At 36.4% G+C, this 19,948-nt stretch overlaps 1 protein-coding gene across 5 annotated transcripts in view; it reads right to left on the bottom strand.

Moving 5' to 3' along the window:
* atp8a1 (ATPase phospholipid transporting 8A1) overlaps positions 1–19,948 on the bottom strand; it is a 147,812-nt gene that overhangs the window by 70,551 nt on the left and 57,313 nt on the right. For 3 of the 5 annotated variants that reach the window (XM_067388623.1, XM_067388613.1, XM_067388653.1), the window contains 5 exons: positions 18,294–18,421; positions 17,816–17,893; positions 16,862–16,950; positions 8,492–8,536; positions 2,977–3,049 (listed from right to left, as the gene is read on the bottom strand). In XM_067388623.1, the coding sequence (XP_067244724.1) occupies positions 2,977–3,049; positions 8,492–8,536; positions 16,862–16,950; positions 17,816–17,893; positions 18,294–18,421 (413 nt within the window). The remainder of the gene's footprint in view (positions 1–2,976; positions 3,050–8,491; positions 8,537–16,861; positions 16,951–17,815; positions 17,894–18,293; positions 18,422–19,948) is intronic. The other 2 variants (XM_067388643.1, XM_067388632.1) reach the window with 1 other exon arrangement.

Genomic DNA, 19,948 nt, shown 5'->3' with positions numbered 1-19,948 from the left:
TTTCTTATCAATTTATGTGATACTTTTGGATCTGTCATATGGAAACATATAAATTTTAACTGCTATGCAAGTGACTAACAGTTATACTTATTGCGATCCAGTGATCTGACAAGCTTAGATGTCCTCCAAGCATGCTTAGCAGATGAACGGCTTGCAATTTTCTGCAATCAAATACTGATAAAACTCAAGTTGTGATAATCGGTCAGGGCTCTAATGAAAGTCATACTGAGTTAGCTCTTAAGGTGTTCCACGATATTCAAGAGGTATTGAAAAAATTGGGTGTTTATTTTGACACCAATTTGAATTTTGAATATCACATTAAGAAGTTTGTTCAGTCGTGTTTATATCAATTAAGAAATATTAAAATAAGATGAGACAAATTTTAAGTTTTAAAGACACTCATGCTTATTCATGCTTTTATTGTAAGGCTGTTTTCTACTTTAAATCAACACATTTTTTCACGACTTCATTTAGTACAAAAAGCCAAACTAGGTCCTTTATTCATATTACTCCAGTTTTAGCTTCAATACATTGGTTACCAATTCATGTTAGAATTGATTTTAAGATATTATTATTGACATATCAAACACTACATGGTTTAGCGCCTAAGTATTTAGCAGAACTATTAAGACCTTATCCAATTTTATGGAAAAGCCTGCCAATGGATATTAGATCCACAAAATCTGTGTCTGTTTTTAAGTCATATTTGAAAACATATTTGCTTTGTGTGAGTTCTGGATCTTTTGTTTTATGTAGTATTTTGAATTTGTTTTATTATGCCTGTCAGCCTGACTGCATATTTTTGTAAAACTTTGTGCCTTTTTACCTTTTTTGTAAAGCACTTTGTGCTAAGTGCTATATGAAGTTTATTATTGTTATTATTATCTTTATTATTATGATGATGTTGATGATGAATGACACCTCAAATCATGCAATTTGTTGAGGTGAAGTGTATAATTACTTTTCTAACTTGTAATTTTCACCTTAAATGGACCATAAAAGAGCCTTCCTTGTGTCATTCAGTGATGAACTGTCATGTGAGGGAACAAGATTTAAAGGCTCTTTGGAAGGAACTAACAAAGGCAAGAGAAGCTCAGGTGGCCATGAGGAGCTGTATACCCTCACGAAGGCCCCTGCGTTCATGTCTGATTCAAAGTGACAGAGAAATCAAAGCGTTCTGCTGAGGGTTCTCTGACCCCTGTCAAAGCTTGGTAACTAACGGTCACAAATTCTTGAGTCACAGACCAAAAGACCCTGTGGACAAACAGCTTACCTGATTCAATAAAATGCAAACATACAAACCCCCAAGGTTTACATAAATATCTTACTCCAGAGTACCTGCACATGGGGCCTTATTTTTATATAATTAGTAGTCAAAAGTCTCATGTTAGTAGAGAATAAGCGCCTGTTCACACTAAGAATGATAACAAAAAAGATAATTATAAAGATAATATTAGTATCCACACCAACACACAAAATTATTTTAAGCGTGCGCTTAGGGCTGCAGCTATCGATTCTTTTTGTAATCGATTAATCTAGCACTTAATCGATCTATTAATCGGATAATTTTTTTTAAACAACCAAAACAAATAATGCATAGTGAAAATGATATGGCTGTAAAATGATCAAGCATTTGGCTTTTATTTCTAAAAAAAAAAAACAGAGGTATTGGTTCAAACTCCAACATTTGGCTCCAAAACTAAGCCTTTTTATTGCAATTTTTTACCCATTTAGTGTTTATAAGTGCCAGTGCCAACAATTATATAACAATACTGTTAAGTCAGCTTACTGTAAAACATGTATAACATGTAAAACTATGAATACAAACTTAAATAGTAAAGGCCATTTGGCCTTAGTTTTGTCGTCTTAATACAACATTACAAAAAAAGGATTGCACCTTCTGCAAATTACCCACCTGAGAACAAAAACACATGCCGTGTGTGAGGAAGAGTGACGCCCCAGTCAGACCAGTTGCTTCATTGCAGTTTGGTACGGCAGAAATAACCTACATGCAATCATTTTCAATAGAACGCTGCATTTGGCTTGCATCACTTGCATTGCGGTGCATTTTAGGTGAAGCATCTGTTCGAAAAATCGCTTCACAACATCATGTCCCTGTGTATACAGTGAATGCATGCTGAAATTATTGTTGCGTGGCTACATAAAAAGTTTAAGCATATGTGATGCATTGCCGCGATTGGTCTGACTGGCGCGTGAGAGAGACGAGGGTGTATGCGTGTGTGTGTGAAGGGGTTCTTTTTTTTAGGCTATACTCTCTTACAATTGAACATGAATACGTTTACTACTTAAAAACATCAAAGCTAAACATCATATCTAGCTTTACTCTCCGCCATCGCGCCAACTAAATTCAAAATGTCACGCGCTATGGTGTGCTTCCTGAACACTGAACAACCGTCCGTGTGAATCAGATCCCTGCGCGTATAGTGCGCGTCATAGGAATTTAACGAGGCTTCGAGGCAGAGTTTTTGCCTCGAGGAATTTTTGTAATAGAGTTAAATCGAGTAACTCGATGAATCGTTTCAGCCCTACGTGCGCTGCAGTTTTGTCATCTGCTGCTTTAAATGCTCAAGCTCTTTAAAGCAGGATGGATTCTGACTGGCTGTCAATGTTTTTATCATTCATCAGCTGGGAAAAGATCGTTCTAAAAGTGTTTTCAATGATATTGTTTCTTTTATATGAATTCAATTATTTTATATGAACGATTTTTTAGAACTATATCTTTATCATTATAGCAATCGTCCTTGGTGTGCACTAGCCTTAACATTGACAAAAGGCCTAGTTTTGTGATGGTACACTACTTATAAACACCCAGGTGGGCAGAACAGAGCTGATATGAGCAAGAAAAGAACCGTGAGGGAAGACAGGAGGTGTGAGCGTTTGGATATCAGAGCCTGTGTGTAAATTTCTGGCTGGCTGGGCATGACTGAGCAGCTGTGATGCCATTACAGTACTTACATGATTACTTTGGAGGTTTTCCAGTAAGCTGGGGTCATTAAATCCAGTTTCCTCTGTGGACTGAGAGCTGTGACTGCATACAGAGATATGAAGGAAGACAGAGATAAATACAGAAACAGGTGCTCTCATTTATAAACAAAAGGGCCATTTTGTCTCCCTTTACTGAAAAACAACAATTCTCCATCTGTAATGAAAATTATCTGAAAAATAATCTGTCTAGTCTGTTTGCTTGTTTATGAAGCGCCATTTACATATTTGAACCATGGGGGTCTGCAGTGGTACTGCAGGGGGTCTGTCAATGATTTGATGTTTAATTTCAATCTAACTTTTATAAGAAAAATAAATATGCATTAAACCAAATCACATTATTAAGTTAGAATTAACAAAAGCAACAATTAAGAGGCTGAAGTGTTTTATGCATGTATTAAGTAAAATTAAAATGTAATGTACACGTGCGACTAAGCATATAATTGATCATTTATTTATTTTTAACAGATTTTCAATTTGAGCATCAAAATAACAATAATAATAAAACAACCACCAATTCCAAACAACAACAAGGGCAGTTATTGTCTTAAGAAAATGCTTAGCTATTAAAACAAACCTAATGCAAAGAAACCGAAAGAGATAATTATAAAAGGTCTCATCAATATTAACATTATGCAAAAGAGCGCCTCCATCAGGGAAAGTTCATCTTTGCAAAACATTAATAGTAATTCCCTCACATACCTTGCTTCTTACCTTTGACCCCTAAACACCCTGAATCCCACTTTAACATTAGTAACCACATTATCAGACAGACAGTAGATACAAACATCATGTGACCACCCGCTGACACACATCAGTAGAGGTACACTGAATTTACACCTTGCAGACCACAGCATTTTTAGGCAGGATATTGATTAGTAGGTCTGTGATATACAGGCTATTCAATGGCTCAGTAATGGACATATCTATGGCAATATGCTGAACATGACATTTTTAAGAACCAGTTCACATACTACATATAAACCCTCTCCCAAGCCAGTGCGGAAAGGACACTTGATCAGAGCATCTTACTGCAGCGGCAGCCTCAAAAAAAATAAAAAAAGAACCATATAAATCTGACGGTGAAAAGTTTAGGTGAGATTTGCGGTTTCTAGCAAAGGAGTCTGGGGGGAAAAAATTTTAATGTTTCATCACACTGGGTTCAGGGTACAGCATTGTTCACCTCGCCGTTGCATTATATCAAACATGTTGCAGCTTATTTGTGATGAGATTCATCTCTTAGACTGAGGATGTCATGTTGAGGTAAGGACAATATCATAGGGGGGTGGGGGAATTGGGGGGCATTGTGAAGGAAGATGAAAATAAAATCTATCACACTAAGAGGAGCACATTATGAAACTGCGCTAGCACCAGCAAAATCCAATTTCCTGTCTCTCAGCACCTCAATACGTGCAGGGATACATGCAGACATGCTCCTTTTGCTCACACACACACACACACAGGTTTCAGGTTTCAAATGTGTTAAAATGCATTGTCCGAACATTAGTCCGAATGTGCAACAAGCAAAAAAATTTAGATTCCGAACAGAGTATCCACATATCAAGCAACAAACACTCGGATCACTTCTGCCGTGCTGACTAAGCACTTTGAGCAAAACTTAGGATGCATATACACACAGAAATACAATGATACTGTGTATGTTTAGTACAGTGCTTTTCATATTAAAATGTTTTTCCCCCTCAGGAAAAAAACTAAAAATCCCTGAAATAGATTTATACTTTTATTCAGCAAGAATGCATTAAAATGATCAAAAGTGACAGTAAAGGTATTAATAATGTTACAAAATATTTATAATGTAAAATATAAATGGATAAAAGTAGATTTATATTATAAAAATAGACTTATATTATATTGGTCTTGAACACCAAATCAGTATATTAGAATGATTTCTGAAAGGTCACATGACACTGAAGACTGAATTCAAGAAATTACATTATACAAATTTATTTAAATAGAAAACAGTTCTTATAAATTGCAATAATGTTTTATAATATTACTATTTTTTATTGCATTTTTGATCATATAAATGCAGAGAACACAGCACAAATTAATTTATCCAACAATGCAATTCACTCAACCTGAATGAACCAAAAGTAACATAACAATTATTGCAATTTTTTAAACATTATTTCATTATTCATTAACTCATTATTTAATCTGACTGCCAGCAGGTAAGAAACAAAATTAGTAAAAAAAACAAAAACAAAAAAATCTTGCAAAAATATTCAGAGATACCTGGCTAAATTAAACGAAGCATGAAACAGTTTGAAATGCTTAACGCTGCATAATGCATATAGCATTGCATACTATTTATAGAAGTAGTAAGCATAATTCAGAGTAGACTGCATGCTAGTATTCCATTCTGAACACAGCCTCTGTTATTGGTGATCCAAAGCCCAGCGGGGCAATCATCTCCATGGAAACAGAATGCGGCACTGTAATTATCGGCCCTCGATGGCCCGATTTTGCTCATTCATTCATATCCCTTCCCCAATCTACTGTAGTATTGAACTATAATGGACTATAACAGATAAACACGTTATTTCTCTCTCTATCACACGCACCACACAGGCCATTGCAGTATATCCTATTACAGCTCCACTGAGAGGTAAGCACTTCGCCATTGTTTAAATGTGTGCGTGTTTATGAGAGGGATAAACAAAGTAAACAGCAGAGGTGGAGGGGCAGGAGGCATATGTCAGTGTGTTGCTTACACAACTCCCACAAGAGACATGCACACACTCTTTCATTGTTCCCGTACACATGGCTCCACCACTCGAAGTTACAATCCTGTCCTGCGGACTCAATGCTCACAGCTCAGACAAAGACAGCTACTGCATATACAGTGCATTAGTTAATGATGAAATTCTCAAGAAGCTTTTATCTGGAGAAAAAAAAACAAACAAAAAAAACCCCCACACACAATAGTTCTCATATTTTGCCACAAACGAGGAACTCAGTCCTTCCGGCAATCATTATTTGCTATGCATGCTTTTATTTTTGCTTAACACATACAACTTCTGTTTACACTGCAAATATAATGATTTAATTAAAACTGAACTGCGTGCAATTCATTTAAATTTGTAAAACAAAAATTAGCTTGATCCATCTGCACTGAGACTACATTCATTTTTTGTTGTTAAAGGATTAGTTAACATCAGAATAAAAATTTCCTGATAATTTACTCATGTCATCCAAGATGTTTGTGTCTTTCTTTTTTCAGTTGAAAAGAAATTAATGTTTTTGAGATAAACATTCCAGGATTTTTCTCCATATAGTGGACTTCCGCCTTCCGCCTTCACGCATGACCTTTCCAACATGATTACGTAATGCGTGGAGCATCGCAGAGCTAGTGCAAGATGAGCATTTGTGGTTAAAAAGTATATACATTTTTATTTTTTTTAGAAAAAATGGCTGCTCGTTTCGCTTGACAAGACCCTTATTCCTCATCTGGAATTACGCAGAGCCCTTTGAAGATGCACTGAAACTGTAATTTGGACCTTCAATCTGTTGAACCCTTTTGAAGTCCACTATATTGAGAAAAATCCTGGAATGCCTTCCTCAAAAACGTTAATTTCTTTTTTAATGAAGAAAGAAAGACATGGACATCTTGGATGATTTGGGCTGAGTAAATTATCAGGAAATTTTAATTTAATTTCTCTTATATTGTCCATACACTAAAAGTCAATTGGGTCCAATGATATCAGCATTTTCTTTTCCATGTTCCAGAAAAGAAAGACATTTGTCTGGGTTACTTTAACTCAAGTATCAGAGTTAAAATTCAAAAATAAAAATGAATCTAATTTCATTTTATAAAAACCCATTTTCAATTTGTGGAAACATTATTCTGAATTAGGTTATATTTTGAGTGCAATAAAACAAAAACTAGGCTTTATTAGATAAACCTGACAGACTTACTAAAGATAGATTTTAATCTCAGTATCAGTTGGGCTTGTTAAACATATTAGATTTTTGAAGATTTCAATCTAATGTACAAAGAGATGTTCCAATCTCTCCACAGGAATCCTGCTCCTCTAGGGACACTATAGAGATCCCTAGAACCCTGTTCACAAAGTGCAAATTAAGACCACGTCGGTCCTCATGGGGTCCATGCTGGATATGGAAGATTGATTTCATTTATAATGGAGCTCCTGCAGCAATAATGTAATTTTAGAAGTGGAATTCATCACAAGTTGTCATCGTTTTCTAAGTATAAAGAATTGGGAAAAGAGAAACAGTCCATTGCTAAACAAACCTCTGCTTTACAGTATAGAAAAAAAAAAGTTTAACATAATTTACATAATTAGACATTTCACTTCAAATAAAAAATAAAAATAAAATCAATTTAGCATTAAGAAATTAAGCCTATTTTAGGACATTACTCATTACTGCAATAAAGCATATTTGTATTATATTCAATAATAATAATAATAATAATAATAAACACAAATTCATCTAAATTTTAATCAGCATAAATGCATAAAATAATGTACAGCATTAATGTGTGTAAATAATATGTATTTAGTAGAAAATGAGAATTGGCCTTTGCGTTTTATAGCCTTTATTCAAAATAGAATTTCTTTCTTTTTTTCTTTCTTATTTGGGGTGAAATTTGACCCAGAGAGACTCGCCCAGATAAAACGATACTACTGGATTTCAGTAAGGCTTTTTACTTCTCACATGCTCTTTTAGTAATATCCAAGTGGGAAGTTAATTTTTCAAGCTGAAGCTCCATTTAAATTTTATTAGTGTTGTCTAAAATTGTCTCGAGTTTAGCTGTTCCAGTTACAAATCATAAAGTATGTCATGACAACGATGGCGCTGAAGCATAAGGGTTCAGGATCTGGGTTGGTCACAGGTTCTATCCCTTGGGAAACTGACTCATACATTGGAGACTGGTCACACATCTACATGAATCACTGTGTTCTTTAGACTGACTTTTAACTGCAGGTTACGCAGGTGGACCGTCCAAAAACAGACTGAAATCTGAAAACTTTTGCTAAATGGACAAACTTTTGCTGTACACAGTACCAGTTACTGTGTGCTATATATTTAGCAAAATTTACACCATAGAAAGAGAGACTCATATATAAAAGACTTTAGTCTACAGTAAACAAGTCTGTGCTGAGAAATCAAAGACAAACTGCATACGTTCTCAGTATACAACAGAAAATAACACCTGTTGCTGTTTTAACCATACAGCACAGCTCAAAACAACAGATCAAAAGAAAGTAATTGGATTAAAATCAAACAAGCACAGCACAGAATATCAGACAACAGCTGATTTTTAATTTACATTCAACATGAATCTGTCTTCACATTATTTTAGGGTCACACCGTGCAAACAAAGTCCAATAAACACAACCACATCACAAGAAAAGGGTTCAAACCACATTTCTCACAAGGTGACACGGCAAGAACACATCACAGAAGCATAAAACAAACAGCCAATGGTGTTGGTCCTTACCAGTCCTCCTCTGCAAAACTACCATCCTCAACTTCAGCTGCATGACTGTTGGGTGGAGCGAAGAGAGTTACAGACAGAACAGAACCAAAATGACCACATTTGCCCTGCATGTCTGCCAATGCAATAAATCAGATGTATAGAAATGGGTTTAAGAGAATATATTTACATACTTTGAATAGAAAGCAGTGACAATTTATTTTTATATATTTATGCTTTAAATAATAAATATTTAACATTAACAGATGCACCTCACTAAATCCAATTTATATTTTACAAAAACGTATTTCTGCAGAGGCAAACACATTAAGCAAAGTTAGACCAAAGAAAATAAAAAGGATTTTTTGAGGGATACAAAAGCGCTGATCTAAAATAATCAGTTTAAAAATATATTCGCTGCAAGGCAAAACTCTTGAATATTTACCCATATTAATTATCTAACAAAGTATCAGATTTAATACAACAGACCTCACACATGAATTTGAAGGGTAAGGAAGGATGACTAACCAATAAACAGCATAATCGCAGCAAATTAAAGAGCACAAATCTAAGGTAAGACAAATAATTTGGTGAATGCTGGAATGGCTACATTGTCTACTATACAGAAAGGCTAGTAAGACAAGCCAATGCTAGTAGATGGGCAGTGGATGAATTGCTGGCTGCTAAACTGTATCTGCTGGGATAGGGAGGCACAGCCACTGCTGCCGGCTTGACAGCAGCAAATTATTCTCGCATCTTTGCTCAGGTCAACAGATTCGGGCGTTGAGGGCTTTGTTAATTGTAATACGAGTGGACATTGGCCTGACCATGTGTTTAAGGACCAGACACTGGTGAGGGAAAAAGTTAGAATGAGCAGAGTGAGTATTATGACACAAAGGGAGAATAGCACACTAGGGAAATAAAAAAAGAAGCAGCAATAAATGGAGTTTTTCTTTGTAGAAAATATTTGGAAAAAGCAATATGCACATGACACAACAATAACAAATAACTGTCACATGGCATTATGTGTGCCAAACATGGTACATAGATTTGTGGACATGTACCACGGCATGTTATTCTGTGAAGTCCCCTTTACATGGTCAATGAATACAGAAATCATTCATTACCATGGTTTACATCAAAGTACTTTGGTATTCAGGTGCACCTGATACAGTCACTTTATCAGGGTACAGCCATAGTACTTTTTAAATGAAGTTTGTCATGAATGTAGGAATACATATCTTAAGAAAATATTTGGAAGGAAGCAAGGAAATGAAAAAAAAGAAAGAGAAAAAAGAAAACTGAAAAGAGAAAGGGAAAGAGGAAAGTAAAAGAAAATGAAGAAAACAAGAAAGAAAAAGGGAAAAGAACAGAAAATTGAAAAAGCATTACCATTGACTATTGCTTCATACTTTACGTGAAAGGTTATGTGGCGTATTTCAACCCAAATTATGACTTGAGAGAGAAACTACAAAAACAAAAAGGCAGGTTGAGTGGCCATGCACATATCCGACTCTGTACCATTAGCCTCAGGGGGAAAAGAATTGTTTAGTACACTGAAACAGAAGAACTGCATTTCAGCAGGGGAGAACAGTGCATTTACACTAATATAGGCCAACACAAGTCCTGCAGGTATTACACTTGACGACTTCTTCAGCATCCAAACAAAACAGATTTCTGCAGACGGCTGGGACTTGGTCTTTTAAAACAAACATGCTTTAAAAACGACAAATGCTAGCTGTGTCAGACCCTTTGGGTTGTTACTGAGAAAAAGAGCTTTGAGCAACAAGATAAAGAACAAAAACTCAGTAGGGTACCTGAGAGACTTGCACGAAAGTATCCCTGCAGAACTGCACTACCTCAGCTCACTTCAAACAGACACTCTCAAAAGTACTTGTTAAAAAGGTGGTGCAGCCTAGTCGGTAACGGTTATGGGTTATTGAAGGTAATTATTAAAGGTTCTTGCACGCCTGGATACAGCCCCGTTGGTCAAAAACAAAACAAAAACAACAAAACATTGTAATGCATTGAAATTAAAGCTGTGAATCAAATTTCTAAGAACTCTAAATTAATCAACATGAACCAAATTTTGCTGAAAAACCTGTTGTACAGAATCTATTACATGCCTTGTCTCATTAATTTGATACTACTTTTATTGTTGTTTTGCAAGAAAAAGAAAAATGTCCCCCTTCAGGCTGTGATACACGAGTCTTTTTGCTGAGAAATCTTGACTGAAAGTAAACATAAGAATAAGTTATACAGTATACTGTTAAAGGGTTAGTTCACCCAAAAATCTTTGGAACACAGTTTAAGATATTTTAGCTTTAGTCCGAGAACTTTCTGTCCCTCCATTGAAAGTGTTTGTACGGTAGACTGTCCATGTCCAGAAAGGTAATAAAAACATCATCAAAGTAGTCCATGTGACATCAGTGGGTTAGTTAGAGGTTTTTGAAGCATCTAAAATACATTTTGGTCCAAAAATACAATACAAGCATTGTATTCTCTTCCAGAATCCTTTCCATTGAATTGATTCCATTGAATCCTTTCATCTGTCGGCGTTGGTAATGCACTTTTACGTCGTTGTTTTTGGCGATTAGGACATCCGTGACATGCACACTTACGCACCATTTTAAAAAATATAGCAATACCAAAATACAAACAATGTAGAATAGCTTGAATACAGCGTGCGTCTCCCTCAGACTGTAAACGAAGCTCGGGTGCACCGGATAACACGTCAGCAGCATCTTACGTCAGCAGTGTCACTGCGGAGTCGTGAACCCGGATTGACAACAGACCCGGAAGAGAATACAATGCTGAATAAAGTCGTAGTTTTTGTTATTTTTGGACCAAAATGTATTTTAGATGCTTCAAAAACTTCTAACTAACCCACTGATGTCACATGGACTACTTTGATGATGTTTTTATTACCTTTCTGGACATGGACAGTATACAGTCCATACATTTTCAATGGAGGGACAGAAAGCTCTCGGACTAAATCTAAAATATCTTAAACTGTGTTCCGAAGATGAACGGCTGTCTTACGGGTTTGGAACGACATGAGGGTGAGTCATTAATGACATAAACTAACCCTTTAATAATATTCCAAGATGAACAGATATCGGTCTGAAGCAACTGAAGGTTTACTTGAATATTTGAATATTTTTTAACTTGATAAATGTTGAAATCTGAGTATCAAATATAATAAATTGGGCTTTTGAGGAACGTTTATTTGTAGCATTGCATTATATGTTTTGCCCTCCACAATAAAAACTACAGAGTTTAGATCATAAAACTATGCATTTAAATATAATCTTAAGACACATTATAGGGAGATATAGAGTAACAACTGATATTTATTTGAATTTTATGCAAGTAGGCTGCTATAAAGATCTCACTGACTAAATATAAGCAACTGCACCAAATTGCATCTTATTGCTCAGTTTGGACCTCTGATTAAATTTGAGACATTTATTTTCATGAGTATGAACTTTATATATCCTTCTATATCATACTATGTGAGCCACAGAAGCAGTGGCTCATATAGTAGTGGCTCATGAAGTATCAAATATGATAGTCAAGAAAAAAACACATGTAAACTTTATTTGTTTTTAGATTTTGTCTAAATGTAAAACAAAAATGTTTCTTATAAAATAATAGATCTATTAATTTAAATATGTCAGGCTTTTCAGGATAAATTAACTGAAATAAAGAAAATGTTGAAATTACTTCAGCATTTCAGAAAATGCTTTACGTCAATTCTGGTTCAAACCTCAAGTTGCTCCAAAAAAATGTTTCTACAAGTGTTTGCTAATTGACCGTTCATGAAGACCCGCCCCCTTTTGTTACTGTTGCTATGTCTGACAAGCCATGCCACCATCATGCCACACATCACGCAGTGAAAAATACATTGTGGAGCAAAGAGTAAGCTGACAAAGTGTCTACAGACAAGGCAGAGCAGGTTACTTTTGATATGAAATAAAGAAACTAAAACAATAAATACCATTTTGTGGCTCTTTAATGTGTCGTGACAGATCGCCGTAGTGCCTCAGTTCAAGCAGCTCGTGAACAGATCACCTCTTCCGACTAGTTAATTTATAGCATCAATAAACATGATTGATCATCAGAAAGAATGTTCTTTCAACCACGGAAAGACGTCAATACACACCATTTTTCAAGTTCAAGTCCATGGCGTTAATCTACTAACTCCCCTGACTGCTTTGTCGGACAAAATAGCAGATTCAGCGTTATGATTGTTAGATCGCCAGTCAATCAAACTCCCAGCGAAGGGTCAATTGACTATATTTGTATAGTTTCTCTTATTCTGATAATATGGATTCAGACCCCCACCTACTACCTGACCTAAATGGGCAATGTTTATCAGATTCCACATTCATGTGCACAGATGAGATCATGTCTAACCCGAGAGACATTTGGGGGTAGGGTGAGTACAGCTGGACATTTACACACAATAATTCACAAACAAGGAACAAAAGAGGCGAAAGCAGCACTCCTGCCCTATTTACTGCACCATATAATTATCTTGTTTGTCAATCATTCTTCTGCCTGAGACTACATTCTTAGCGCTCTTGCAACGGTTTCTTCTTAAATCACTGGCATACAATGATGCTATTAGGTAATATGCCAAGCTAGATCCAGGCCACACACGTTAATGTGTTTTTAACAAGTTGCAAAGGAGATGGGGCCAGACCCTGATGCACGCCTATAAATAAGCTGAGAGAGAAAGAGAGAGAGAGACTAACATGACTAACAAGAAAACATATTTTTGAGTAGTTGGCAAAGAAAAGCAGGTGCAAATTATCCACAAAAGACTGCAGAGCTTTACAACCCAACCACAGTTATGACAGGTCCAAAAGCAAAAGAAATAAGAAAAAAAATGATACAAGTAATTTCATCTAGTGCTGAGGGCTAAAGAGCACTTTGGCCATCATCTCTCCATGAAATCTCATCAAATTAATTAACAACTTCAGCCAAAGGGATTTCCTCATTAATTACTGTTCTACTTAATTAGCTGTGCAATGTAACATAAGTCATGGGGGGATGGGTCAAGGGGGAACAAAACACATCACACCCTTTTGTGACAATGTCAAATCTTTGTTTTACATGAGACACATGGCTATTATTGTCTGAAATTAAGACTATGAGGCAAAGAAAACGTCCACTGTTTTAAAAGAGACACATGCACGTGAGCAAAAAACATTCAAGTCATTGTTTACTAAATTGACGAGAGTGTTAATGAACATAATGAAGGCATATAATGATGTGCTGGTGTCTTCAGTGTAGTCACTGTGGATTCAGGAGATGCCTTGAGTTTTATTTGGGTCAATGGAAAGAGTTTTAAATGAAGACATATAAAAGACAAGTTCTAGTGGAAAGACGTCAGCTCGTCTCAGCATTAACACCAGAACTCCAGCATGTTACACTAGCAGCATGTTGGTTTTTCCAGTCCGACAAACATGTCAAGTCAAAAATCTAGGCTACATTTCACATCAAACTCTTCCTTTGGGCTTGCACCATGTTTCTCCACTCACTGCAAGAAAAGATGTCACGCTTCAAAAACATCAATGACGGTGCGGTGGCTGTACTCGCTCAGACGCCCAGCAAGAGGAGATGTGGAGAGGGTGGGGGACGAAAAGGATGGATGCATCATCAAACGGGACAAAGTTTATTTGAAGCTGATAAAAGATGGCATCCATATTCATGAGGTGGAGAAGGACTCACTTCAGAAATACAGCCCAGTTTGCAAACATCAAAGCTGTGAACATACTTATGGGAGATTAAATGGGTACCATGCTGACTGCACCAATGGATAAGCAGAAGGATCCCTCTATGTAGACAAAGAAATTTCAAGAAGAATGATGCTGCTTAGGAGGCCTCAGCTTTGTAATTTAGCCTGGTGCAAATGTCAAGGCTGTTGGATTAGAGGGTGAATGTATGAGCTTCATACTATATGACCTTGCTTTGATTTGCTGGTTATAGTCTCTGTGGTGAAGTGTCAGGGTCTGGAATGAATAACACTAAATAAACATGAACTTGACCCTTCATCCCCATCCTCGTCATCTTAATTCAGCTTAAACTTAACACACAGATACCATTTATACCTAATTTGTACACTACTGTTCAAAAGTTTGGGATCAGTAACACACTTTTTTTTTAATCAACTGAACACATCCTTGCTGATTAGTCAATAAAGACATTTATAATGTCAAATCCTAAAAAAATGTATGAGTCAAAAATGGTATTGACAAAAATATTAAACAGCCAAACTGTATTCAACACTAATAATAGGAATTGTTTCTTGTGCACCTAATCTGTATATTTAAATGATTTATGAAGGATCATGTGACACTGAAGACTGGAGTAAAGGCAGTTGAAAATGCAGTTGCCATCCCAGGAATAAATTAAATTTTAAAACAGAAAAACGGCTATTTTCAATTGTAATAATATATTTTACAATATTACTGCTTTTACAGTATAACAGAAAATATCAAGTTTTGAAAACTCTAACCTGTGAATTAACACAGGAGAAGACTTTTGATCAATAGAGTGACATCAAACATCACATACTGACCTCTTGAATCATTATAAAGGAAATAAACTCAGAGTGTGACCAGTGCCTGAGGTGAGTGTAATACAGCATTTAATAAAGTAAACCCTAAAAACTAAATATGAATCTTTTGCTGCCTTGGAAGTACTAGCACTGAAAATGCATGTCTATCTCAACATTGTGATATGTGATATTTCCAGTAAGTGTCTTCAAGTGTCACAATGGAACTGCCTCTTGAAACTCCTCATCTCAAAAGGGTTTTAATTGAGTTAATAGGATTAATGCTGCTCCGAATGCTGGAGCACAGATCATTTAGATCCAGCACTGATACTGCTATCATGTGCTTTATTCTCTGAATGCAGAACATAAAGCGGCATCATTAAAGGGGACCAATTATGCCCCTTTTTACAAGATGTATATAAGTCTCTGATGTTCTCAGAGTGTGTATGCGAAGTTTTAGCTCAAAATACATCACAGATAATTTTTATAGCATGTTAAAATTGCCACTTTTTGGGGTGTGCAAAAATGCGTAATTTTTGTGTCCATCCCTTTAAATGCAAATGAAGAGAGCGAAGCTTCAAGAGCTCACACTCCGGCATACCAGCAACAACAACACAGGACAATCTCACGCACTACAAATGTCAGAACCTGTCAGTAGCGTTGTTCAGCATTATATGTTTCAGAATCAAACTTTGTAAAAATCCAGGGTTGAAGAGACCCTCGTTTGTGAAGCAGTCTGGCACAAAATGATTGCCACAAACATATAAGACTATTTTCTTTGGGACATTTCCTTCGAAAATGAAATTTACCCATGATGTCCTCAGATGGCAGGAGTCTATGGAGACTCTTATGTACATTGGTACATGTCAAAACACAACACTTGTAATGCCTCTTTGGCGCAGACATTGTTCAAGTACAGCTGCTACAGTGAGGATACAGAAATGGAGGACTCCGTGCTTCACACTCAGGGCTGTCTCTATGCTAATAGGTCAGATCATCATCGGCTGTGGGCAGAGATTATGTCATCGTAGGGGGAATCTGAATCAGCTCATTGGAAAAGACCGTTTTTGATTTATGAGAATTATTAAAAAAATAAAAATAAAATGAGTGAGTGAGTGGATATTTACCATTGTACAAGCACCTTATAAAAGTGAATTTTGCATAATAGGTCCCCTTTAAGCATGAATGTGAATATAAGGTATTGTATTTTGTGATGGTTGGTGTGTCTGTGATAAGATCTAGAATCCTTGTGCATGTAAACATTTAATAATCTCAGTGCCGTGGCCCTGACATGACCTCACCCAATACGCCTCATCTTTCTTAAACTGCTTACCATAAACATCACTGTGGTCATAAAAATCTATCTGGTGAGAAGGAAAAACACAGATACGGAAGAGAGCTATGCCATCTCATTGTCTCATCTGCCACATGCCACGCATGCTGATGAACATTTCTTCAAAAACACACACATAGTATCAGCTGCAGCACAATGAAAATATCATTTTTCATAACACTTTAGGCTTATAAATACAATTGTGTAAAACCTCACAAAATGTTCTACATCTAGTTTTAGAACAGACATATTCAGGCATGCCCCATAAAACGTCCTAAGTTAGACAAATAGGCAACCTGAAACGCTGTGTTCCTATTTAAATGTAAAAAAAAAAAAGGAAGAAAATCGGCGAGTCCCCTTCTCTGATATTTATAGAATCGCTCTGGCTGTGCAGGGAGGCATCGAGGCAGCTGCTAACAAGGGAGCTGAGGACAAGACAGCTAGAGCCAGATGTACACTCTACTGATTATGAAAGCAATGTGAAACAGAGCCTTACCCGTAGGCCACGCCTGCAATTGTGCACTTCTTAAACTGCATGACGTTGCAGGTCAGGGTGCCTGTCTTGTCCGAAAAGATGTACTTCACCTGGTTTTAGGAAAGAGAGAGCAATAAAATACAGTAAATTAAGTAAAAGAAAGCAGATTAAAAAGTAAATATTTTCAACCCATTTTACTTCCAAATACAACTTATTCTGAGTGAAACAAAAAAGCAAGGAACGGCATTTAAAGTCACCCCAACAAGGAAAATTCTGTCATCATTTACTCACCTTCATGTAGTTTCTAAACCCGTACGATATTCGGAACACAAATTAAGATATTTTTAATGAAATCAGAGCAATTTCTGTCCCTTAATTGACAGCTACGCAACTACAATTTTTTACTCTTCGATATATGATGAACAGATTTAAGTTTTTATTTACATACGCACATTCATCAACGCACACAGCAGTTATGGTAAACAGAAGCTAAAGCATGTTTGAGCTTCCGCAAGAACCAATGAGATTTATACTCGTGTGTTACGCAGCACTTTTGAGCTTCTGCAAGAACCAATGAGGTTCTTTGAGCGTCAAAGCGAGTATGGTTGAGCTTCTGTTTATGTTTGTGATCAATGTGAATAAAAGCCTAAATTCAATCTGTTCATCATATAAAGTGATAATCTCTTCAGAAAATGTGGACTAAACCACTCAATTCATATAGATTAGATTTACAATCTTATATGAACCTTTTGAAGTATCAAAGTGGTGTAGGCTGTTAATGGACTGACGATTTCATTAAAAATATCTTCATTTCTGTTCTGAAGATGAACGAAAGTCTTATGGGTTTGGAACAACATGAGGGCGAGTAAATAATCACAGGAAATAACTAAACAGTAAAAAGCAAGCCTTCATTACATTAACTGGCATTAGGAGGATGTACTCTATTAAAATTCTGATAACGAGGACGTGCAGTACCTGTCCCAACTCCTCATTCAAGTTTGATGTCCGGGCCATAGCTGGTGTGTTGGTGGCTTCATACAGCATGTCAGTGTCCTAAAATAAAGTGTATCACCAAGCACAATTAATAACAACAACCATTTTTTTGATTAATACCTTGCCATCTGGACTCCAAAACATGACTGTACCACTTTTAAATGATCTTGTCATACTCTGTCGCTCAAAGCAAGAAATATGAAACCTCCGCTCAAAAGTCTTGCCATTCAGGGGGAACTCACAGAACACCACTGCATCTAAAAACAGTGTCTGTGAGCTTTAAACGCCCTGCCCCAAATCCAATTTTGGCATCTTCATATGGGTTATTTTGATAAAGCTCCACTTTCGTTTGGGCTGTGACTTTTTCTGGGATTGGCCCTGGAGGTTTAGGCAGTCTGCATTTCAAAGACAGCAGATTCATCAAGCAAAAACAGCTCCTGCAGCTCAGCGTTACACTCACCCAGTTGATGAAGAAAGCCTGGACGAACTTGATGACCTCTAGAGTTACCAGAAGACTGATGGGAATCAGGTTGTTGAAGAGGATGATGAAGGTGAGGAAGTTCAGGCCGAAATTAGCCGCTCCACCATCTGGAAAAAGAAGAGTGAGGGAAGGAAGAGGAGAGAGTGGAAGTAAGGTGACAGACAGTTTTCTGAGCAATGAAAGGCGTAATGGGATGGGGTGGACTGGGGAGGGATGATGAAAGGACAATAATGCCACAAGCTCATTTTTGCAACGTTTCCACAATGCTCCACTAGTGTTGTGCGAGCGTTGTGCAAACACTATAATCGGAGCTAATACAACTCTTCCACCCAATATCTCAGATAAGCCTCTAACCTAAAAATTTACATTCAATTCTCCAATTAGGTCTCCATTAATTAGTAGCTAAACTGAGACTCGAGTCTTTGACGTCATAGCAGAAGCCTTGGCAATATGGGCAAGATTCAAAGCAACACATTATTCCACAATGCACTTGGGTGGGTGATCATGATTTCCGAACTTAAACACCAAATTTAACAAAGAGAGCAGCACACAGAGAAAGAAAAGTGTACTCAATAAAAACAAGACCACAGACACAAGACAGCTCAGACAGTTAAAGTCAACATGAAACAACATTCACAACCCATTTTACTTCATGCATCATATGTCCAAGTGAAGCAGGGTATTTAATGAGAGAAATACATTAAATTACTGCATTAACTATAAGCAAGATCTAAAAAACAAAAACAAACAAACAAACAAACAAACAAATTACCTATAACAGTAGCCAAAAACAAAACTGAACGTCTAACTCACTTATACTGTTTAATTGACTAGGGTCAGTACTAAAGGTATTTTTTAAATACTTTTATTCAACAAGGATGCACTTTGACTTTTACACTGTTACAAATATTTTCTATTTCAAACAAATTCTGTCCTTTTGAACTTTCTATTCAAAGAGTCCTGAAAAATATGCATCACCGTTTCCACAGAAATATTAAGCAGCAAAATTGTTTTGTATTGATAGTATTTTATTTTTTTTGAGCACCAAATCAGCATATTAGACTGATTTCTGAAGGATTATGTGACACTGAAGACTGGAGTAATGATGCTGAAAATTCAGCTTTTCATCACAGGGATACAATATATTAAAATATATTACATTTCACAATATTACGTTTTTTCCAATCAAATGCATCCTTGATGAGCATAAGAGACTTCTTTCAAAATCATTACCATTCAAAATGTCTAAGATTTGCTTTTATAGTGTACCCATGAAATAAATTTTTGGTTATTGGTTAACATTAACCACTGATGAAATGGTGAGACCAACGTGTTAAGGAAGTAAATGGGTTTAATTTTGATTTCATGTTGACTTTAAGTATTAATAAAAAGCTTTACCTGGGGGGGGGGAGGGGTCCACAGAATGCAAAAATGCTCTTTCTGAGCAGTTAGGAGAGGGAGTGCTTTCCCATACAGAATCATAGAACTAAAGAGGCTGGGCAATCATACAACTGCTATTGGAACTGACTCACAGAGAAAGGAAGAGGATTTGGCTAGTGGTGGGAAGGAAGACAATCAGTTTGGATGTTTCATTGTAAAGAAGCAGGACTCAGTCCAAAGTACCTTCCCATAAT

The sequence above is a fragment of the Chanodichthys erythropterus genome, chromosome 1 (assembly GCF_024489055.1).
Source record: "Chanodichthys erythropterus isolate Z2021 chromosome 1, ASM2448905v1, whole genome shotgun sequence".
In the NCBI taxonomy this organism is placed as follows: Eukaryota; Metazoa; Chordata; class Actinopteri; order Cypriniformes; family Xenocyprididae; genus Chanodichthys; species Chanodichthys erythropterus.
Note: the sequence above shows the minus strand (reverse complement) of the source record. Positions and strands in the feature narration are given on the sequence as shown.